Genomic DNA, 23,906 nt, shown 5'->3' with positions numbered 1-23,906 from the left:
CCCGAATCTATCTGTTTATGGTCTACTATCTTATTGAGTAAACAAATTGATTTTGAAAGTTTTTTTCAGAAAAACTTTTCTTGGCAATAAAACAAATTTCTAGAGATAAAGAAAATTCATAAATTCAAATATGTGGCCTCTTAATTATAAATATGTGGCCCTTTTAATATAAATATATGGCCCCTCTCAGAAATGCAGGGGGGCTAAAGCCCACTTCAGCTCACCCTTAGCGCCGCTACTGACTCATAAGTGTGCCTCTGTTTAAGATCTCTGTATTAAAAATTTAAATGAGACCTTGTTTCACAGCCACCAAAGAAAATACGGACTAACGTCGCGTAAAATTGGTTTTAACTTCCTTCCCTCCCCGCCAGAACTAGTTTTGATGACGATAGAAGCATCATCGACTGGGAAGTGACGTCAATTACGTCATATCCTTGCAACAAGGTCTCATTGATAAAAGTTCTTTCTGGCACACTTATGAGTAATTATGTTATATATGTTTATATAGTTAGTCATAGTATTTAAGTACATGGAGAGGTTGGCGCACTTGCCTATCTCTGGCATAAAACGAAGTGCCACCCGTTCGACACAAAAATAAACGTGTCACGCCATCTAACGACCACTAATGAGACTAATACGATTTTTATCATCATTTAATTATGTATATTTATAATTAGCTTAAAGTGGTGATGCACTATTTTTCTAATATCGGTATCGGCTTAAAGGCCGACTACATAAATCTTCGGTTTACTCTGTCTTTCACTGGAAGTAGGCTTACTGCAATACACGTGTGCCATGCAGTCAGCCTACTTCCAGGGAAAGACAGAGTAAACCGAAGATTTATGTAGTCGGCCTTTAAACGAAGACGATATTGGCCGATATTAGAAAAATATTTTCAGAAAAACATTTAAAAATAAAAAATTATCGATTAACTAACTAATGATAATATTTGATTTGATTGGCCACGAAAAAGTACGCCAGACTTCAGAAGCTATCTTTTTTTAGACAGGGGGTTACGAGTGTAAACAAATAAAAAACCACGATATTCGATTTGTGATAGAAAATATGTATCATGTAAAATGAAAAGAAACATATTAGGATATGCTCTTGCAAATCTTTTTCATGAAAAATTAAAATAAAATGGTATGACGACCACTCTTTTACAATGATTTGATCATATACACTACTGTTATGATATATAACTTTGTTAATATCGGACGATATATCGGCTGTACCCATATCGGTGCATCAATAGTTTAAAGATTACGACGGTATTATTGGAAATAATTAACAAGTAAAATAATGATCTTGGTTGGCGCTAAATACCTGAGTGATATTTTTTACCGCGACCTGAAACTGACGAACGAGTTGCGCTAAAAATCCGGGAGTGCTCTAGCCTCTCCATAAAAAGATCCTGGATATATTTATCCCACCAAGTCTTAAAAAGGCTTACCAAAGACGAATAGAAAATGCAAATAGCTCCTGAACCAAATATCGACATCCACAAAGAAATGCCAGTGACGGTACTTAGCGACACAGCGGGAATGTACAGAACTAGAGACATGTAGATTGTCTACAGATAAAATTCATAGTGTTTATATAATGTTGTTACTTTTACGGTTTCTATTTATTGGGAGTATAAAATGTTTTGTACATTGTGGAGGCGGTAATTTCATTTCAAATCTACACCTCATTTCGAATCTGCACTCCTTTATAATACCTTTGTAATGGGCAAAATATCAAAAATGTAGAATTGTATAGGACTTATTGGAGATTTTGCCAAAAATGTAGGATTGCATAAGACGTTTTGGGGATTTTGCTAAAAATGTAGGATTTCATAGGACTTTTGGGGGATTTTGCTAAAAATGTAGGATTGTATAGGACTTTTTGGGGATTTCGCTAAAAATATTGGATTTCATGGGACTTTTGGGGGATTTTTCTAAAAATATTGGATTTTATAAGACATTTTGGGGATTTTGCTAAAAATATAGGATTTTATAGGAAATTTTTGAAAATATAGGATTTTATAGGAATTATAGGACCTCTGGGGGCCCTGCTTTGTTGCGACAATTTTGAGCCTTGCTCCTGCAATCCCCTTCACGCTCTAATAGCAAGCTCCGCCCCCTAAACGCCCATCAAATCAGTCCGGTATCTCATTGGTTCCCTGGAACTGACTTCTTCCGTCGCCATCGAAGCGCACGCCGGTGACGTGTTTCCGTCCCCCCTCCACCATGCCCAAGTATCGTCTCAACCTATGAGCAACAAACACAGCACCTAGGTCTCAACATAGACATTCCTTCCGCAATAGAAATAAATATATTCATCAACTATAGGAGGTTTTGCTAAGTTTTTTAGCCTTGTTTGAACAAATCAACTTGGCCACTAACAAGGAGACGAACCGAGGTGTAACGCACCGATTTTGTTCAATCTGACCAATTTTAATTTAATTTAAATTTTGTAAAATGCTTAAAATAGAAAATATAAATAAAAAAGTAATGAAAAAGTTCGAAATTGATTAAAATTGGTCAGATTCCCATTTTATACTCAATTTTCTGTTGTCAAAAACATTTTTGGTTGCCATGGAAAAACGGTTGCCTATTGAATAAATTCCCTTTAGGGTTTTTTCAAGTTACATGAAGTTCTACCAAAACCCCCGAGTTTGAACTAAATCGGTGCGTTACACCTCGGGTCGTCTCCTTTTAAGATCGGAGGAACCATAGAACCCTGAACACTCGACCTATAAGTGCTTCTAAAGTACGTCATTTTTCAAAAGGTATTCTAAAGCAATTATTTTTTAAAAATTACTCCTTTTCAATTATTATAAAAAATTATTTTAGAGTAATAAAAATTGTTTTTTTTTTCTAAAATTTTTGTACGGGTAGATTCTACCATTTCGTTATAATGAATTTAATTAATTATTGTTTCAGTAAAGGGAAACCACAGTTAAAATTTCAAAGCTCTAGAGCTAGCCGTTCTCGAGTGTTTACGAACATGACATTCAAATAAATAAAAGGACAAACTTTAAGACTTATAGTTATCATAAATGCAAAATTTAACCATGGTTAGTTTAAACTAGTAAATAGTAAGTAATATACTATAGAGACAGATACTTCATGGTTTAAAATAAACTTTTATTTTATTCTATTTCGGTTGAAAAGGAGCGAGTGGGCTCGAAAAGCTTCCCCAATATTATTTTTAATAAAAGTTTATTTTAAACCATGAAGTATCTGTCTCTATAGTATATTACTTACTATTTACTACTTATAGTTATAGATTTAACTTCATCCGCACAAACCGAGGGAGATTATAAAATTCAATAAAGCTAGATTGGGCTGACACAAAAAAATTCCTTCCCAATTTAGAGGTTTTCCATTGGCTTAAATGCATATGTTAGTAGCCCATAGCGAGGGGTAAGACAGTCTCAGATAATCTGTACACCGAGTTCGTGCATTTAGCACTGTTAAAGGTACATATTTTCAAGAGTTCGCGAGTTCCATTAAGCACTGTCAAAGGTACGGCAGTGTACACCGAGTTCGCAGAGTGTCTTACCCCTCGGCCCATAGTGTGACTCCCAAAATTACTAGGATGAATAAAAAAATTAAAATCTAACGTAGTCCACCTTTTTACTGGTTCGTGGTGAAACAAACCGTTAATGAAGATTTTTGAATGGAATAAACGTACAATGGCATACTTATGATTAATTATGTTACATATGGTAGTATTAATAGAGGCTCCTGTAGAAATTTCACTATAAAAGTCAATCAACAGCGCTCCTGGTGTACCAAAAGGTCAAATTCGTTGATTCTCAACCATTACTACTTTATACTCCCGTTATTAGTGAAATGAACTTACCTCCCCGACGAGATAGATAGCTGCAAATATTAGTCGTAACACTCTGCTAAATCGCTTCTCCATGTACTACGATTAAAATATAGAAAGGTCATTAGAGTTAAAATCATAAAAGCACGTACATTCAGAATTTCGCGCAAAATTACTTAACAAATGAAGATCAGGAGAAATATTGTACGATTTCAGATAACCATTATCGATTCTAGGGATTTTTGGATCAACCATTATCTATTCTAGGGATTTTTGGATGACCAATTATCGATTATAGGGATGATTGGATTATCAATTATCTATTATATGGATTTTTGGATCAACTATTATCGATTCTAGGGATTTTTGGATCAACTATTATCGATTCTAGGGATTTTTGGATCAACCATTATCTATTCTAGGGATTTTTGGATCAACCATTATCTATTCTAGGGATTTTTGGATCAACCATTATCGATTCTAGGGATTTTTGGATGACCAATTATCGATTATAGGGATGATTGGATGATCAATTATCGATTATAGGGATTTTTGGATCAACCATTATCGATTCTAGGGATTTTTGGATCAACCATTATCTATTCTAGGGATTTTTGGATCAACCATTATCGATTCTAGGGATTTTTGGATGACCAATTATCGATTATAGGGATGATTGGATGATCAATTATCGATTCTAGGGATTTTTGGATCAACTATTATCAATTCTAGGGATTTTTGGATCAACCATTATCTATTCTAGGGATTTTTGGATGACCAATTATCGATTATAGGGATGATTGGATTATCAATTATCTATTATATGGATTTTTGGATCAACTATTATCGATTCTAGGGATTTTTGGATCAACTATTATCGATTCTAGGGATTTTTGGATCAACCATTATCTATTCTAGGGATTTTTGGATCAACCATTATCTATTCTAGGGATTTTTGGATCAACCATTATCTATTCTAGGGATTTTTGGATCAACCATTATCGATTCTAGGGATTTTTGGTTGACCAATTATCGATTATAGGGATGATTGGATGATCAATTATCGATTATAGGGATTTTTGGATCAACCATTATCGATTCTAGGGATTTTTGGATCAACCATTATCTATTCTAGGGATTTTTGGATCAACCATTATCGATTCTATTGATTTTTGGATGACCAATTATCGATTATAGGGATGATTGGATGATCAATTATCGATTCTAGGGATTTTTGGATCAACTATTATCGATTCTAGGGATTTTTGGATCAACCATTATCTATTCTAGGGATTTTTGGATGACCAATTATCGATTATAGGGATGATTGGATTATCAATTATCTATTATATGGATTTTTGGATCAACTATTATCGATTCTAGGGATTTTTGGATCAACTATTATCGATTCTAGGGATTTTTGGATCAACCATTATCTATTCTAGGGATTTTTGGATCAACCATTATCTATTCTAGGGATTTTTGGATCAACCATTATCGATTCTAGGGATTTTTGGATGACCAATTATCGATTATAGGGATGATTGGATGATCAATTATCGATTATAGGGATTTTTGGATCAACCATTATCGATTCTAGGGATTTTTGGATCAACCATTATCTATTCTAGGGATTTTTGGATCAACCATTATCGATTCTAGGGATTTTTGGATGACCAATTATCGATTATAGGGATGATTGGATGATCAATTATCGATTCTAGGGATTTTTGGATCAACTATTATCGATTCTAGGGATTTTTGGATCAACCATTATCTATTCTAGGGATTTTTGGATGACCAATTATCGATTATAGGGATGATTGGATTATCAATTATCTATTATAGGGATTTTTGGATCAACTATTATCGATTCTAGGGATTTTTGGATCAACCATTATCTATTCTAGGGATTTTTGGATCAACCATTATCTATTCTAGGGATTTTTGGATCAACCATTATCGATTCTAGGGATTTTTGGATGACCAATTATCGATTATAGGGATGATTGGATGATCAATTATCGATTATAGGGATTTTTGGATCAACCATTATCGATTATAGGGATTTTTGGATCAACCATTATCGATTATAGGGATTTTTGGATCAACCATTATCTATTCTAGGGATTTTTGGATAAACTATTATCGATTCTAGGGATTTTTGGATCAACCATTATCTATTCTAGGGATTTTTGGATGACCAATTACCGATTATAGGGATGATTGGATTATCAATTATCTATTATATGGATTTTTGGATCAACTATTATCGATTCTAGGGATTTTTGGATCAACTATTATCGATTCTAGGGATTTTTGGATCAACCATTATCTATTCTAGGGATTTTTGGATCAACCATTATCTATTCTAGGGATTTTTGGATCAACCATTATCGATTCTAGGGATTTTTGGATGACCAATTATCGATTATAGGGATGATTGGATGATCAATTATCGATTATAGGGATTTTTGGATCAACCATTATCGATTCTAGGGATTTTTGGATCAACCATTATCTATTCTACGGATTTTTGGATCAACCATTATCTATTCTAGGGATTTTTGGATGACCAATTATCGATTATAGGGATGATTGGATGATCAATTATCGATTCTAGGGATTTTTGGATCAACTATTATCGATTCTAGGGATTTTTGGATCAACCATTATCTATTCTAGGGATTTTTGGATGACCAATTATCGATTATAGGGATGATTGGATTATCAATTATCTATTATATGGATTTTTGGATCAACTATTATCGATTCTAGGGATTTTTGGATCAACTATTATCGATTCTAGGGATTTTTGGATCAACCATTATCTATTCTAGGGATTTTTGGATCAACCATTATCTATTCTAGGGATTTTTGGATCAACCATTATCGATTCTAGGGATTTTTGGATGACCAATTATCGATTATAGGGATGATTGGATGATCAATTATCGATTATAGGGATTTTTGGATCAACCATTATCGATTCTAGGGATTTTTGGATCAACCATTATCTATTCTAGGGATTTTTGGATCAACCATTATCGATTCTAGGGATTTTTGGATGACCAATTATCGATTATAGGGATGATTGGATGATCAATTATCGATTCTAGGGATTTTTGGATCAACTATTATCGATTCTAGGGATTTTTGGATCAACCATTATCTATTCTAGGGATTTTTGGATCAACCATTATCTATTCTAGGGATTTTTGGATCAACCATTATCGATTCTAGGGATTTTTGGATGACCAATTATCGATTATAGGGATGATTGGATGATCAATTATCGATTATAGGGATTTTTGGATCAACCATTATCGATTATAGGGATTTTTGGATCAACCATTATCTATTCTAGGGATTTTTGGATCAACCATTATCGATTCTAGGGATTTTTGGATGACCAATTATCGATTATAGGGATGATTGGATGATCAATTATCGATTATAGGGATTTTTGGATCAACCATTATCGATTCTAGGGATTTTTGGATCAACCATTATCTATTCTAGGGATTTTTGGATCAACCATTATCTATTCTAGGGATTTTTGGATCAACCATTATCGATTCTAGGGATTTTTGGATGACCAATTATCGATTATAGGGATGATTGGATGATCAATTATCGATTATAGGGATTTTTGGATCAACCATTATCGATTATAGGGATTTTTGGATCAACCATTATCTATTCTAGGGATTTTTGGATCAACCATTATCGATTCTAGGGATTTTTGGATGACCAATTATCGATTATAGGGATGATTGGATGATCAATTATCGATTATAGGGATTTTTGGATCAACCATTATCGATTCTAGGGATTTTTGGATCAACCATTATCTATTCTAGGGATTTTTGGATCAACCATTATCTATTCTAGGGATTTTTGGATCAACCATTATCGATTCTAGGGATTTTTGGTTGACCAATTATCGATTATAGGGATGATTGGATGATCAATTATCGATTATAGGGATTTTTGGATCAACCATTATCGATTATAGGGATTTTTGGATCAACCATTATCGATTCTAGGGATTTTTGATCAATGAAAACACCAAATCCAAATGTAGCCAACCTCGTACATGCTGACGTAGTCCATGCCATGGAAGACGGGGATGATGATGAAGGCGGCGAGGATGTTGCCGATGCCTGAGGCGTACTTGGCGATGGTGAACTCCACCCCGTAGGCGTACACCTCGCCGACGCCGCCCGTCATGCCGACCGCGTTGTAGCGAGTGGCCACCACCGACACGGCGACGGGGATAACGCTCATCAACTTGTTGCCCAGGAGGTAATTGCGGACAGTGCCGTCATTTCGGTCGCGGTGGCTGAAGAAGAGCCCGCAGCCCACAAATACCAGCAAGACTAACGATATCATGACGTAGTCCATGACGCCCAGGCCATAGGCGAAGGTGTCCATCTTGACTTCTGAAAATAAAATTATTTATATGATAATAATATTGCCGTCTATGATTACGTTCCACGAGTTTATCAATTAGTACAAATAATTATCATCTATAATATTGTTCCATAAGCTTGCCACTTTGGCGATTATTTTACTGAGAGCTAGTAACGGAGAGACGTCATCAAAAGAAGAAAATATCCCCCTAGCGAGACGCTTTCAAAGACTACGTGTGACGCGTTAGCAAGCGGACTCAAAACGGCGACGAAGCCCGTAATGCAGTCTGTCTCGTGAATAGCTCGCAATTTCAAAATAATGATTTTGCAAACGTCAAAGGTAGTGTTGGCTCTCCTTATATTTCCTCCATGGTAAATGTTTTCCAAATCTTAATATGCGTTAGAAAGAGGAAAGCTCAGAGCTGTTCAAACTATCGTCGTCATGTTTGTCCACCTGTCCATTTATTTATGATTATTGGCAAACACCTTTTACTTAGGTCAATACTTTTCTATAGACTAAAAACTTGTCTTGACCGAGTTGATTTTTTTTATACAAGGTGTTTTAGTTGTAGGTGGTGAGTTGAGAAGTATGCCTGTTTTTTCCCCATTTTCCTATGATGAGTTAAAAGAGCCCCAGAGAGCTTCAAAGTGTGGCCTACTAGCCCCTGGAAATAGGCTACAACAAGCGCAAAACCAAGCAGCGGGGAAACGCGAACATTAAGGTTTGGGTTCGTGTGATAGGTAAAAAGCATGGAGAAAGTGTTCACTGTTTCATCTCAATCATCCTAATTCTCATTTTTGACCCGAGATGGCGCGTTGTAGCATGGTTGTAGCTAGTTCTTTAAATCCCCCAAACTTTTACCAGGATTCGCCCCCCACTCTTCCACCCAATTGGGGGGGGGGGGGGGTGGCATCAAAGTTCTACGAGCTATCCGTATTATGAATTCATCTCTTTGTTTTCTTCCTCCATGGTAAAAAGGGACTTTGTAAACAAATCGAGGTGACCAGCGTCGAAAAGTAAACAGTATTTAAAGTCCCTGCTGCTTGGTTTTGCGCTTGTTGCAGCCTACTTCAAAATATTAAGTACGATAACAAATTGAGGTTTTTAAATCCATTGTTTTATAAGCCTTTTTTTGCGCGGGAAGATCACCTTTTTGTTACCATGACGACGCATTCTTTTCTCGTCAGACCTCGAGCCAATGAATTTGAAATATCGTGTTACGTCTTACACTTGACGTAGTTAAGCCCCGCCTTTTTCTCGACGTGCTTTCGTATCACAGTTGTAATGGAACCTTAGACATTCCAAGTGTATAGACTGTATTCCTCTATAGTTTCCTGATAACTTTTATCCGCGTCACGAGCCTAAGCGTTTTAGTACTTTATTGGCACGCGCGTTCCGCACGTGGACTTCAAATTTCAAAATTTTTATCGACTCAAGTTCGTGCTCCTAGCTAGTGACGTAGAAAAAACATTTACACGTGACCTCCAGTATTTTATAGAAGCACCATATTGGCGTGACGTTTGTCGACGTCAGCTATACTTTTTCCTATAAATAAAAAACTGCCCTCAAAATGGCGACCATAGCTTAAAGCTACGGAGCGATACTTCTCTATTATCTTATAAGCAAAGCTTGTAAAAAAGTACTTACACGAGGAAACTGTAGGAATAGAATATTTAAAAATTTAGCTGTTCATTTTGACTTGGGCCTGGTCTAATCCGCAAACTACCTAGGACTGTAATTTTTCTAAAATAATTTCCTGGAAAACCTATTTACATTCGTTACGCAACACGGAACACATCAAAATGTGTCGGATGTTTTGGTTTTTTGGCGTTTTCATCGCGGCGTTCCAACAAGTTTTCCACTAATCACTATCCCCGTACTTTTGAATGCATCTATCACCGGATGTGACGTACCGCTTTAAAGGATATGACGAGAGGAACCGGAAATATGATGAAAGAACAATTATCAATCAGCCGCCTGCCTCGATAACTTCTTAAAAATTAGGCTTGTTCCTTAATTTTTTATTCCGTAGAATTTTGGACCTATTTCAGGTAAATAATGTTTATTTAGTAAAAATGTTTTTCACCGATCAAGGTTTGATAAAATTAACGCGCTGTTATATGATACATTTCATGTGTAACAGCGATTTTTGTAATGTAATTCTAGTTTGTTATCTATAGTCTTTTAAGCCTTGGCTTTTCGCGGCGTGGTCGAAACCGTCCAAACCTTTATAACGTGCCAAGGCTTATTTATTACTAATTTTTGGGCTTTTGGCCTTGAATATTTTCTTTGTTTTGTGGAATAAATAATTAACTGTGGGTTTTTTTCAGGGAGCTACAAGTTATATCTGACGATATGCCTGAATTATCCGAAATTGACATCAAGTCAGAGCTTGACGAAAAGAAACTAACGGAGAATGACGCCCCAGTGTTGGTTAGTGGGTCTGGCACCGAATCGGAAAGTGATGAATCTGGGGCTGAATTAGAAGAAGGAGATGGGAAGACACCGGAGCTAGTTAGTAAAGCCAAACAAAGTAGAAGTGAAAAGAAAGCCCGTAAAATGATGTCAAAACTAGGTCTTAAACAAGTGCAAGGCGTTAGCAGGGTGACTATTCGTAAATCCAAAAACATCTTATTTGTCATCAACAAACCTGATGTATACAAAAGCCCCGCTTCCGACACCTACATAGTCTTTGGCGAAGCTAAAATTGAAGACCTTAGTCAACAAGCTCAAATGGCAGCTGCAGAAAAATTCAAGACGCCAAGTGCAGGTCCCACTATGGGTGAACCGGTACAAGCTGTTGTTTCGCAAAGAATTGAGGAAGAATCAGAAGAAGATGAAGATGAAATTGATGAGGGAGGTGTTGAGAGCAAAGATATTGAACTGGTTATGTCCCAAGCTAACGTATCGCGTGCTAAAGCCGCGAGAGCGCTGAAGAATAATAATAATGATATTGTAAATGCCATTATGGAGCTCACTATGTAGTTACGTGAAGTTTATTTTTTGTCTTTTCAATTAAAATTACAAACTGTTAGGAAAATCATATTCCTTTGTCAATTTGACTGTATTCAATTAAATTGGTCTTTGCGTTTCACAATTGTGCGTTCTTTGTTCTCCGCTAATTACATTTAGGTAATGCATAATTGGCATAGCATTCTTATGATAGCATACAAAGTTTGCCAAAAGCGTGTAATTCTTCCGGCTAACTGTAGTCTGAAAACCACCAAAGCTGCACCTGCTCCCTTTTATATTTCTCTAGCCATTGGTTGAATATTGGGAAAATCCCAAGGATAAACTACTGGAGTGGTAGAATAAGCCTGCTAAAAATCCTAAAAATCTAAATAGAGAAATGATATAGGTCAGAATGGAGGGGTTTAGCAATTAGCCAAGTAAATTATTATTATTTAAAATTTAAATTTAGTTAATTACACGTAATATATGGTGGGAAATTCTAAACCAACCCTGGAGCCATAAATAAGGTAAAAATAGTTAAAGCCTTCTATTTCAGTTATTTCAAGACAGGCCTATATCTATACAATAGACCACTTAATTATATTTCAATGTAAAATGGTAAATTTATTAAAACCGGTATTAAGTATTTAAAAAATGTATGTTTCGTACCGGTATCCAATTTGAAAGCTGAAACATAAATCTTAAATCAATCAGTTAAATAGTTGAATTTTAAGATAATAATAAACGTTTATTGATTTAATTATAGTAGTATAAAAGTAAAAATCTTATGTAAAGCTCAATTTCAATTAATTGGCCAGCATTTTAAAAATATTTCAGTATCATGTATCATTACAGTAACAAAATTTCACAAATATATACTCCTAAAACTACTCTTAAAGTAGTTCAACCTGGTGCAAAAACGGGTATATTTAAAATAAATAAATGTTATACATAAGGTTTTCAAAATTTTTAATTATTTTAGTTTGAACAATCAAAAATAAATAGACTGTATAGACATATCTATTTACTTTTTGAACTATTGACTCGTTAAATATACTCAATAGTATCTTGAAAGTAAAGCCATTTTATGTTTACGCACTAACACTTCCTCTTAATCTGAAGTCAGGGTTTGCATACTGGTATTAAACTAATTAACAAACCAGTTATCAGATAAAAATGAGGCAAGTTAAACTCAACTAGCAGTTCGTAGAAAGTCAACTATATAGTCGAATCTGCCTTTTGACAAGGGTGTATTTAAGGGGGGGGGTTTGGGGGTTCAAACCCCCCCCCCCCCAATGCTGATGACTGGGGGGAGGAGTGCCTAATAAAATTCAGTGAAACTTCGTCAGCACCGCCCCCTTGAAATTTTTCCTCAAAACCCCCCCTGAAATAAAATCCTGGATACACCCTTGCCTTTTGACATCTTTAGCTCTGATGCTACAATTTTGTGATAAACATTAACCCCACTGTAATATTAATACTTAACCACCCGAAAAATTGCTAAACCTGTTTTAATAATGAGGTATAATGCAAGAGGAAAAACCTTGTTACGTGAGTAGTAAAAGCTTTTCTATTTCCTTAGAGACCAAATATTTGGGCCCGGACGTACTTAATACCAATCTCATTATGGATGGAGATATTAATGATTTGAACACATCAAAGGGGCTGCGTCGCAGCAGAAGCACCAGTGATAACATAAGAGAGAACCCGTTGGGTAAGCTGCCAACCCTACAACGGCAAAACACTAGGTCCAGCTTAGTGTCTCTAGGTAAGAGCTAGATACAAATGGTATTTTCAATCCCAGAATGAAATGCAATTACCTTTGTATGTCTCTAGTTCTTCCTAACTTTAGAAATTTTGTGTTTTGCTTATTCATCAGTTTTAAGCATGGATTTTTTTAATAAGATTTGATTAGGGTCATTTGCTAATGGTATGTAGATTTGAATTTATACGATTTCCCACTATAACCCTAAATGTCTGGATTAATATTTCTAATTACATTGTTTTAACATTAGAAACTCCCTGGACCCTAATAATATGAAATGTATAAGTTACTAATATCTTTAATACCCATAAATGTTTCCTCTGAATGGGTTTAAATTATTGGAATTGGGCGCCCAAGAATTTTCATAACACTTATTCCAAAACATAGTGCCAAAGTTTTAAATTTCCCTCTCCAATTAACAAAACCCCTCTCCACTTGGGCCACCAAAAATGTAATATAATAAATGTCATATTCCATAAACTGTGAAATATCTTATCAACCTTTTTACGATTGTATCCTATTTTATCTTGCATGTTTAAATTATTAGCATTAGTTTGTAATTTAACTAAATAAATTAGATTAAGGGCAACTAACGTGGCATGGGGAAAATTACTTGGCAGAATCTGCTCTAACTGCACTGCGACGTTGAAACCGAGCTTTGGCGTAGCACACCAGTACGATGTCTGCGCTCGTTCTCTTTGAACTATATTCTGTCACAGTTTCCCTTTTCCACCAACTTTTGTTGCCCTTCGAATGTATTCAACCCCTAAAAGTATTTTTAAATGAAGTTTCAGCACCATCTGTGTACTATAGTATGGAAGATATTGAATCAGTACAACTTGGTCCGTTAAATTCAAAATCATCCACGAGAAAAGAACGCAAGGGTAGTGAAAATGAGGGTTTCGAACCACCAGAGGTTAAAATAACGAACGATAGATCAGCTATTAATTCGCGTGAAAGTACTTTAACACCCGTTGATGAAATGGAAGGTGTAGAATTAAATATCGGAGACCTGCCAAAAGTAATTCATACGACTATCCTACATCATAAATACCATACAAATATTGATAAACAAATTAACTTGCTAGGACAAAACTCTGTTTATGGATGACGGTATCCGTAGGGTAGATTTTGTATTAGTTTACAGAAGATCGGAGGACCCTAGTGAGGCCAGAAAAGCATCAATACGGTTTTGTTATGAGTGCAATTTAGAGGACGAAGGATTGCAATTAGAAAGAGCAGATAATGTAATTACCCACTAATTTCAACAAATGAAAAATATGAACTAAATTAAAATTTTCAAACAGGAAGATTCGGACTTTATATTTGTAAAAATACATGCTCCGTGGGAAATTTTGAGCCGTTATGCGGATATTATGAAGTTAAAAATGCCAATGAAAGAGGTATTTCAGATAATTTTTATTTACCCCAATTGCTTGATGTTTAAACCTTTTTAAATAAATTTATTTGAAAGTTTTTAATTTTACCCACATTAATTAAATTCTAACAATTTCATGTGTGCCCTAACAGAAATTTCCCTTTTTTTTATTAAATTAAACCAGATTGGTTTGAGTTTGGCCGAAGCAGGTATAAAAGTTCCTACAAACGAAGTAAGAGTCCAAACTAATATTTTATTCTCCTGCACTAATTTTTGCTTATTAACATATTTCAATTTATTGCTTTCACACTTGCTTTCATTGTTTACTTGTTATTTACATAAAGAAACTTAAACTTTACTAAAAATGGTAGTATAGTTTTTTTTTACGTACCTAGTTTTATAAAACATTAAAATTATAACCACCAGCCAGTCTACTTGGATGTCACTATAACTATTTATTTTATTTTATAAAAGTACTACACTGCAATTACTATATTCTCAGTAGAACTCTTACATTTCTTGGTTTTGGGGAAGTTATCTAATAATTCTTTAACTTTTCTACTTTTTTTCTACAATCTTTAATTCTAGCGGACAAATTATAATTTTGCCTATTGGTTCTATAATTTCTTTGCCAAACTATTTAAGAAAACAAATAAATTAACAATATATTAAAATGTGATTATTTTTTTATTTTTAAATTACAATAAATCGAAAGGAGGAAGAGGAGGTAATGGTTTGTGATCGTTTCTTTTTGAACTGGTGGTGGTTTTTGTAAAATTTTTGGGGAAGGGGGCAGCACGTTTTATATAAGGTTTTCCATAATATTATGACAATTTTTCTACAATTTCACTTTTTTAGTTAAGCGATTTTGATTATTCAAAATTCTACCCTGCAAACGCCAATCACATTGCTGAAAAAATTTCTGGATTTTTCCATCCAAGTCAAGTTAGAGAGAAAAAGATGGAACGCCGTTTCACTTCTACTTTTTCACGTGATAAAGAATATCTGTAAGGGTTACTTTAATCATTAAATGAAGGATTTCAAAATCATTCCTCCCCTCTTGAATCTTAAAATTTAAACAAATTTACTTTTAGTTTTGACATTCCCAAGAATAGAGACGAATATTTTACACAAGCACAGCGATCTCAAATAGTAGATTTCATACTAAAACGTAAAAGATTTTCTAATGACCAGAAGGATGTTTACGCTTTTGGTAAGTGTAAACTAATTAGAATAAATATGCAAATTTAACTATAAAATGGTGAAACTAAACTAAATTTAGGTATAAAAAACTTAATGACTGACGAAGTTTATATAGCAGCGTACCCTCTTCATGATGTAAATATATTCATATTTCAGTTTAATTTATGATAAATTAAATCTACAAATTTACGTTTCATTGCAGGGTCCATACAATGATGCTTACAGTACAAATATGCGAAGCAAACTAATGAACAATTGGGCATCTGTAAAATGTATATTTCAACAACAGCCTTTAGACGAAATTAGGTGACCTAAACCGTTTCTTGGTATTTAAAATTAAGAAATAAATTATTAATTCATTGAATTATTTTTATAGAATATATTTTGGTGTAAAGATTGGCTTATATTTTGCTTGGCTGGGATTCTACACTTATATGTTAATTCCAGCATCAATCGTAGGCATTGGATGCTTCATCTACGGTTGCCTCACAGTCTATTCTGAAGGAATTGGGTATTTAAAAAACTATTGTTTTAATTTGAAATAAGCCAATTGGAAAAATCTCCAGTTAACTCTCTGGAGAATATCAAACTGACAGATTGAAATCTGTCTTTGGCTTCTAGCCATTCCGTAAAGTGAATTTAACAAGTAGATCAGTCTTGAAATAGTTACTAAACCCTCTTTTATTTTTGGCTGAGGTCCAATAAATCTTTTTATTTCCAAGTGTCATTGGCTTTTTAACATACAGGGGTTTAGTTCGCCCAGAGTAAACTTTACCCCAGTCAATGCCTTCAAGTTAAATATGCAGTGAGCTAGATTAAAGAGTCAGCTCACTGTATATCTTGTGTCTATATAATTTATATACACACAAAAATAAAATGCATAATGTCATGGTAGAGTGGTTTTATAATTTGTAGGATTATTTGTGTCCAAAAAAAATTATCATTTAACACGTTAGGGTATGCAATTAGCAAAATGATAGATGGTTAGACATCAAATGAAATATTATGCTATAATATAAAACGTAGCGCATTAAGACAAATCAAAAGCTTTTTGTATCCACAACTTTTAGGGTTTATATCACTTTGTGGCATGTGACAAATCTAATTACCAAAGATTTATTAATATACCCATCATTTAATTTACCTAATTTAAAGACGTTTTGTGTAGACAAATAGACGGAGCTTTATTAAGCATAGTCAATACTTTTACAAGTTCTCACTACACGTTTTCAGGCGCAGTCTTAACCTCAATATTTTTATATTTTATAGGGATGAATTTTGCAATCTGGGAAAAAACATTACCATGTGTCCTTTATGCGACAATCATTGTCATTATTGGAATCTCAGTAAAAACTGCCTTACAGCCCGGGTTACTGCCATATTTGATAATCCTTCCACAGTATTTTTCTCAGTTTTTATGTCACTATGGGGTTAGTAACTCACAATCAAACCAACACCAAAAGTATATAATATATCTCTTATCAAAGAATTATGAAATGTACCTTCACTGGCTCTCACTCATATTCTAAATTCATTGTGTAAAAATAATAGTACACGGTTTAATTCGTTATATAGTGGCTTTCTAAAACTATTCCATCGTTAGATGATGTAATAAAAGCAGGCAATTTTCAGACATAATTTGGCAGGATATTAGGTCAAATTGAAAAGTACCTAAAGCCTGCAAAGGTAAATTTTTCATTTACTTTTGCAGGCTTACTTCTCTCAGGAGTGATATATTATAAACTTCTTCAAACACATAATTGAAAATGTTAAATATAAATATTTAAAATACACACTTTAGCTTCTATATTTTTTGAAATGTGGAAAAGACACTCGGCTAGAATTACTTATCATTGGGATTTGTCTGGCTTTGATGCCACAGAAGTAAATACAGTGACCATATAGACTTGGGTTATTTTTACTATACAAAATATTTCTTTAATTAGGAACATCCAAGACCCGAATATTTGGCGAGATTAGCAAATGCAAGACAGAGAAAGTTAAATATTATAACGCAGGTATTTAAAAATATTAGAGGTGTGCAAATACCATTTTTGGGATAAAATCGAATATCCAATATTTATTTCATAGCTATGTACCAAATTGAATAGTTAAAACATCAAATAGTATTAAAAAAACTGAGCTAGTTAACTGATCATATAGCAAATAGTATTTCGAATGCGAAAAAAATTGACGTTTAATTTAACAGTTTTAGTTTTACTTTTCTAAGAAATTCAAAAGTGCAACAGCTAATTGAGCGTTCTCTTTTAACAACCTTGAAAATCCACAATCAACAAAAATCACCCACTTATTCAATCAGTTTTGTAAACTATTTGTAAAGCAAATGTTTTCTAGTACCCTTTTGAATATTTAACTATTTGATATTTGATTGAATTATTTGGTGTAACCAAATATTTTGCACATCCCTATTCAAAAACTACTTGTTGTTCTCAAACATTAATGGCTTTTCATTATTTAGATGTACGAGCCTCATGTACCATTTTGGAAAAAGAAATTGCCGTTTACTATTCTTTCTATGTCTGTCGTTTTGCTACTAGTAAGTTCAAACTCTTATTAAAATTTGCAGTTAAATAAATTTTTTATTAATGCTTTAAATAGGTAACATTAGCTGTGGCATCAGTTTTTGGTGTCATACTATATCGTATATCAGTCAGAGCTGCCTTATATTTGCAAGGATATGATGAGGAAAAATCCCCAATAGCAGCAGCTATCGTCTCGACAACAGCTGCTCTTATCAATTTAATTTGCATTTTGCTATTTAATATGGTATATTATTAGTTAGAAATTGTATCTCAAACACTTCCACATTGTTCAATCTTTTTAAAATGATTTTATATGCAGTTATACGCCAAAGTGGCAGCGTATGTTACAGAATTAGAAATGCCAAGAACACAGACAGAATATGACAACAGATTAACTCTAAAGATGTTCATGCTGCAATTTGTAAGCCACTTTTTTCTTATTATTATTTTTTAATATAGATCATTCGTGGCACTTTCGAAATGGCTACTACCATCTTCTGGTTCCCATGTTTCAATCTCCCTAAAGTCTTTTGTTTAATCACCAAAATCACCTTTATAAGAAGGTTGTAACACTGAAACCAAAGAAGCTGGTGTTTCCCATTAAAAGCGCCTTAAAAGATCTATCTATATTAATGTAATTATTTTTTTCTAAGGTAAATTACTACTCTTCGATCTTTTATATAGCGTTCTTCAAGGGGAAGTAAGTTTTGTCTTTGTGCAATAGGATAGAGGTGTGTGAGTTCTGTTTTTTTTTGGTTTTGGAGTTGGAAAATTGTACTCGCTTGTTGTCGTGTCCAATTTTCCAATTACTCATTCAAGCCAGGCGAGTCCAAATATATAATCAAGTCACATTCAAGTCCTAAATTTCAGTGGAATCCGGCAAATAATTTGGGTACTCGCTCAGTTCCAAAAAAAAACATCTTATGAATGAGAGTCTGACACTCAAATTATTTGATTACTAGCACACCTTTATAATCGAACAACGATGGTATCTATATTGATAAACATTATTTTATGTAGATTTGCAGGACATCCTGGAGATTCAAAGCATATACTGGGTTTCAGACAGGAAGAGGTAAATTTTTATTTTTGACAAATAGAAACTGTATCTCATTACCAATAGATTAACTACTTAAATATGTAATTACTGAAATTCCCACCCATGTACCCCTGTAATATACTCAGAAGCATTACAGGAAGCCCAGCAATAGTTTTCACTCACGAATTATGTTGCTAAATAAGTATTTTAGAAACATACTTATAGATATACGAACTTATAGGGCATTTCAAGGATTTACAGTATATTAAAGGATAGCTTTAAAAATATAGGATTTTAAAGGAATTACAGCACTACTGTGCTACCTGGCATTTTAAAGAGAGTTGGATTAAGTGGAAAAGACTTGGTTTTACTAACTCTAGTGAAATTTTCCAAAATGGAAAAACTCCATGAGTGGTTTTTCTATAATCACAAATAAAATCAATAAAACTTTCATTTTGCCAACCAACCAAAATTATTGGAGGCCATCCCAGAATGTTATGAGTCAAAATGTTCCTAAAATATAATAGCTCCAGTTTCTCACTAAAATATTTACTCCTAATCCTATAGATGTTAAAATAACCTGATATTTTCATTAGGTAAATTTTTTACTCCATTGTCTACCATAATGTAACAACCGTATAATTGTCCCAAAAGTTGCTCCATAAGTCTATAATATTTTTCCATAAGTTTGTCACTTTGGGGAATATTTTACTGAGAGCTAATAACAAAGTGACGTCATCACAAGAAGAAAATCTCCCCCTAGCGAGGCGCTGTCAAAGGCTACGTGTGATGCGTTAGCAAGCGAACCCAAAATGGCGACGAAGCCGCGTATTGCAGTCTGTCTTGTGAATAGCTCTCAGTAAAGCTTTTGCATGTGAAGAATAGGAAGTGTCACACTTATGGTGCTCATCTTCAACTTATCATTGTAATATGCGAATGTTCAGTTTTTAAAGAAACTATTACAAATATTTTCAGTGTGGCACCGCAGGGTGTCTATTCGAGCTAACCATACAACTTGCCATAATTATGGTTGGCAAACAAGCCTTTAGTGCATTAATGGAAATGGTCATGCCGTAAGTTCTACTAAACACGAAACCCTCAAACAGCCCTAGCTTTTTTTCTAAAAACCTGTTTAGTAGTGTAGCTTTATTCGGTGTTGGTTTACATCATCTTGTTATGCTTGCTATTTTTTTATATGTGTAACGTATTGTAAGACGCTTTCTCCCCTTTATCTCCCTGTTTTTTTCCCTTTTATAGGGTATTTCTAGTACAGTTCTTGTTATGGATTTCTAGGTGGCTGTGGTGGTTGTACAACATCAAGTGCGTAAGTCGTCGTAAAAATGGTCAAGAGACGAAATCACGGTATGAGGATGATCTGGATTTGGTAGATTGGGGTCCTACTGGTCTATTTTTTGAGTACTTAGAAATGAGTTAGTATTTTTGTTCATCGCCACTATGGTTAGTAGGGTGTTTAAAAAAAAATGCAAATATCGAAATGTTTTGGTGCACATTGATTTTCTTGTTCATTTTGGTCGGAAAATGACCCAGGAAAAATTTTACGTAAATTCATTAATATTTAGGACTGCCTAAGTTTTACCATTATAAACAAACCCATTTATAAGCAAAAAATAATTATGTCACTCAAATACTTTAACTGAACGAAATATTTACTATTTATTACTTACTTAAGTTTACACAGGGTTTATTATAGTAATAAGTACCGGTACACAATAAAATAATTGGCAGAAATCCCCACAAAACCAGGTCCTAACTTGTGATTTTCAGCAGTTATGACCTGGTTTAGTGGGGCTTTCTGCCAAATATTTTATGGTGTACCGGTACTTATTTCTATAATAAACCTTGTAAAAACTTAAATAAGTAATAAATATTAAATTTTTCGTTCAAGTAAAGTAAATGAGTGACAAAACTGATTTTTGCTTATAAATGGGTTAGTTCATAGTGGTAAAACTTTACCTCGTTGAGGCAGTCCTAAATATTAATGAATTTACTTAAAATTTTTTGTGGGTCATGTTCTCATCAAAATGAACAGGAAAATCCATGTGCACCAAAACATTTCGATATTTGCATTTTTTTGAACCACCCGAATGGTTAGTGATGTTACGAGAGTGTTTCAATTTCAAAATTTATATCCCATTAAAGGTAATATGAAAAGTAATGATATTACATTATATAGTGTTATGTTTTTAATATATAAACAACCTCGTATCATCACCAAATTGGTTATTTATAATAGATGAGTTAAAATTTGTACTTTAATTTTGTAGTTTTGCAATTTGGTTTTGTAACCATATTCGTAGCAGCTTTTCCACTAGCTCCATTATTCGCTCTGCTAAATAACTCTTTAGAAATTAGACTAGACGCTCGTAAATTAATTACAAGTATCAGAAGACCAGTAGCTCAAAGAGTTAAGGATATAGGTAAGCTTGATTGATATTGCTTATGTCATAAACGTAGTAAATTTATATAGGTACATTATTTTAGGTGTGTGGTATAGAATCTTAGATTCCATAGGAAAATTAGCAGTCCTAACAAATGTAGGTAGATTTTAGTAACTTATCAAGCTGCTTAAACTATTTACACCTAGTTTGGTAAACATTTCTTCATAATTAAAATTAGGCTCTCATAATTGCCTTCACATCCAATGTGGTGCCACGAATTTACTATCGAATGAAAGTATCACCTGATGGATCTTTAGATGGTTTCTTAAACCATTCGTTGGCGTATTTCAATGTCAGTGATTATCCAGATGAAATAAAACCAAGCCCATTAATCGATCCTGTTACAAATTTGGAGTTTCATCCGGAAATTTGCAGGTAAATATTCTTCAACCCACATGCCACCACAATGTAATAAGTGGAGTATTTCATATATTTTGAAGTATAACCAGAAGTGCATTATATTTCTTATGAGATGAGTATCCATTTAGGGCACAAAAGCGAAACATGTACCTTCGCAGGCTCAAAGCAAAGGCACTTGTTTCAAGCATATAATGATTAATTAATTAATAGTATTAAAAGTGGCTTGATGACTTGGGTGTTATAGTCATCGAGTGACTATAGGTGGTACTTGAATAATAAATTATTATATTAGCAAGAAAGGGAGAAAGATACTTCTCTCTCTTAGACACTTTATATACTTCTGGTTAATTCTATTTTTTCACACCTCAGATATAATGGATACCGACATCCTCCATGGCATAGTAATAAGTACGACGCAACTGAAGAGTACTGGCATATCACAGCAGCTAAATTTGCATTTGTGGTTGTTTTTGAGGTTAGTATTTATGAACTTGTAAAACATTTCAATGACATATAATCCATATAACCACTGTGAAATTTCAGAATGTAGTAGCTTTAGCCACTACTATAATCCGACAACTTATACCAGATGTACCTAAGAAAATCCAAGAAAAGATACGGCAAGAAAACTACCTCATAAGCGAAATTATAATCGAGCAGGAGTTAAGGAGAGCCAAAGAAGCCCCATCCTACTTAGATTTAAGGAATAACTTGTTAGCTTCCCGGCAAACGAGCAGGCTTTCTAATAGAACTAGAGCGTCTAGTGAAAGAGTATCCTGATCTTAGCTTTTTTAATTAAGGTACATGGTACCTTTATACAAATTTTTATATCTTCCACGTTGCTTTTGCCTATCATGAATATTTTAATTGATGATAAATCATAGGTTTTTAAAATTTAGAACTTCCATTCAATTTTAAATGGTTAGAATACACATACTTGTTTTACAATAAGTGAAATGTGTAATAATTAGGTCATAATATTTCCCAATCATCCCAATAATATAATTTTTAGTATTTCAAATATTTTTTTTCTGTATCTGACCCTTTAAATATGTTAAAATGTGACTCAATTTGACATTCTATCACTGTCAAAAAAAAGTTTTAGATCTGACATCATTGTTTATATTTGTTCAAATTTTTACTGCCTTTTGCAAACTTTGTGATATATTTCTTGCATTTATCTATTGCATTCTTGCTTTGTAAATTTTAACCTTCCTCCCAAAAATTTGTATTTATAATGTGGGCTAAAATTTACATATTATCGAAATTAAAACTTTTTTTACGTTGTTAGGGACGCGGTAATAGGGTTTAAAGAAATCTAGTCTAGACTCTTAATCTGAAGAAGGTTTCTATAGAGGTTAAAAGTTTCTATGAAGCAGTCGATGATCGTGTAAAGATATCGTTTTTGCTCAAATATTCTATATATACACAAGTATCATGTGCAGAAATGGGCCCTCCACTGTTAAACCTAGTCAAAATATTTAGTCTTAAGCTAAACACGTAATTTAGGTATAAAATTTTTAGATAAGGGACTTAAAAGATGAAATTTTACTAAAAAATAACGTTAAGGTAATTGACAGAGTATCTAAAAATAATTATTTACGGAATAACGTACGCACACTAAAGAAATTGTTAAAAAATTAAGTTACAATAATTTAAATATTTTTGGTATATGGTTACTAAACGTTTATAAAACCAGTATTATTGTTTTTTATTTCAAATTCAAAATCTTGATTGGGCTTAAGACTGGGATGTAAATTTCATAATTTATGTTAAAATTATTGTAAGTTGCAGTACAATGTACAACATAAATAGAAAACAATTAGGTACAGTAACTAAATAAGAAATTTAATTGAATAATTTATTCCACAAACCATTATAATTGACTGATTGTACATTGTACTTCCAACAAATTTTTCATTTAAATATTTAAATCTTTACTCATTTCGTCAAATAACTTGTTTAAAACGTG

The 23,906-nt window shown here is 33.6% G+C and overlaps 3 protein-coding genes across 9 annotated transcripts in view; 2 read left to right on the top strand and 1 right to left on the bottom strand.

Moving 5' to 3' along the window:
* The window catches only part of LOC149958733 (sodium-coupled monocarboxylate transporter 1-like), a 51,925-nt gene that overhangs the window by 16,237 nt on the left and 11,782 nt on the right, over positions 1 to 23,906 (bottom strand). Inside the window, exons 1-4 of one of the 3 annotated variants that reach the window (XM_090166109.1) lie at positions 9,883 to 10,107; positions 7,912 to 8,264; positions 3,853 to 3,918; positions 1,454 to 1,573 (exon numbers count right to left, since the gene is read on the bottom strand). In XM_090166109.1, coding sequence (XP_090022235.1) covers positions 1,454 to 1,573; positions 3,853 to 3,918; positions 7,912 to 8,256 — 531 coding nt within the window. In that variant the 5' untranslated portion in view covers positions 8,257 to 8,264; positions 9,883 to 10,107. Of the gene's footprint in view, positions 1 to 1,453; positions 1,574 to 3,852; positions 3,919 to 7,911; positions 8,265 to 9,882; positions 10,108 to 23,906 lie in introns of those variants that run through there. The other 2 variants (XM_090166111.1, XM_090166110.1) reach the window with 2 other exon arrangements.
* On the top strand, positions 10,173 to 11,332 carry Nacalpha (nascent polypeptide associated complex protein alpha subunit). Of its 2 annotated transcripts, none has more exons than XM_090166115.1 (2): positions 10,173 to 10,286; positions 10,566 to 11,332. In XM_090166115.1, exon 2 carries the CDS (start codon positions 10,591 to 10,593, stop codon positions 11,218 to 11,220), a length of 630 nt encoding a protein of 209 aa, XP_090022241.1. In that variant the 5' UTR covers positions 10,173 to 10,286; positions 10,566 to 10,590; the 3' UTR covers positions 11,221 to 11,332. The 2 variants fall into 2 exon arrangements, with proteins under 2 accessions (XP_090022241.1, XP_090022240.1); XM_090166114.1 differs by lacking the exon at positions 10,173 to 10,286 and adding an exon at positions 10,310 to 10,391.
* On the top strand, positions 11,592 to 23,902 carry LOC149958737 (anoctamin-5-like). 4 transcript variants are annotated; one of them, XM_090166105.1, is made up of 27 exons: positions 11,592 to 11,714; positions 12,770 to 12,901; positions 13,741 to 13,973; positions 14,041 to 14,199; positions 14,260 to 14,355; positions 14,515 to 14,562; positions 15,046 to 15,063; positions 15,189 to 15,337; positions 15,425 to 15,543; positions 15,613 to 15,668; positions 15,736 to 15,839; positions 15,910 to 16,044; positions 16,803 to 16,963; positions 17,335 to 17,417; positions 17,480 to 17,551; positions 18,013 to 18,090; positions 18,153 to 18,320; positions 18,396 to 18,497; positions 18,730 to 18,776; positions 19,097 to 19,151; positions 20,091 to 20,188; positions 20,409 to 20,545; positions 21,401 to 21,553; positions 21,618 to 21,670; positions 21,753 to 21,949; positions 22,304 to 22,409; positions 22,478 to 23,902. In XM_090166105.1, the coding sequence occupies exons 2-27, from the start codon at positions 12,814 to 12,816 to the stop codon at positions 22,712 to 22,714; spliced, it is 2,952 nt and encodes a 983-aa protein (XP_090022231.1). In that variant the 5' UTR covers positions 11,592 to 11,714; positions 12,770 to 12,813; the 3' UTR covers positions 22,715 to 23,902. The 4 variants fall into 4 exon arrangements, with proteins under 4 accessions (XP_090022231.1, XP_090022229.1, XP_090022230.1 ...); XM_090166103.1 differs by having other exon boundaries at positions 12,770 to 12,955; XM_090166104.1 differs by lacking the exon at positions 15,046 to 15,063 and having other exon boundaries at positions 12,770 to 12,955.

This window comes from Leiobunum rupestre, chromosome 2 (genome assembly GCF_980474605.1).
Source record: "Leiobunum rupestre chromosome 2, qqLeiRupe1.1.hap1, whole genome shotgun sequence".
NCBI lineage: Eukaryota > Metazoa > Arthropoda > Arachnida > Opiliones > Sclerosomatidae > Leiobunum > Leiobunum rupestre.
The sequence above is the reverse complement of the archived record's forward strand: the minus strand, read 5'-3'. Positions and strand labels throughout refer to the sequence as shown.

Bases quoted from the DNA above. Each gene is read 5' to 3' on its own strand.
- LOC149958737 (XM_090166103.1), top strand. From the start codon at position 12,814: ATGGATGGAGATATTAATGATTTGAACACATCAAAGGGGCTGCGTCGC. The intron at 15,338-15,424 runs GTAAGGGTTACT...ATTTACTTTTAG, and splicing joins TCACGTGATAAAGAATATCT to TTTTGACATTCCCAAGAATA. The intron at 15,544-15,612 runs GTAAGTGTAAAC...AACTAAATTTAG, and splicing joins GAAGGATGTTTACGCTTTTG to GTATAAAAAACTTAATGACT.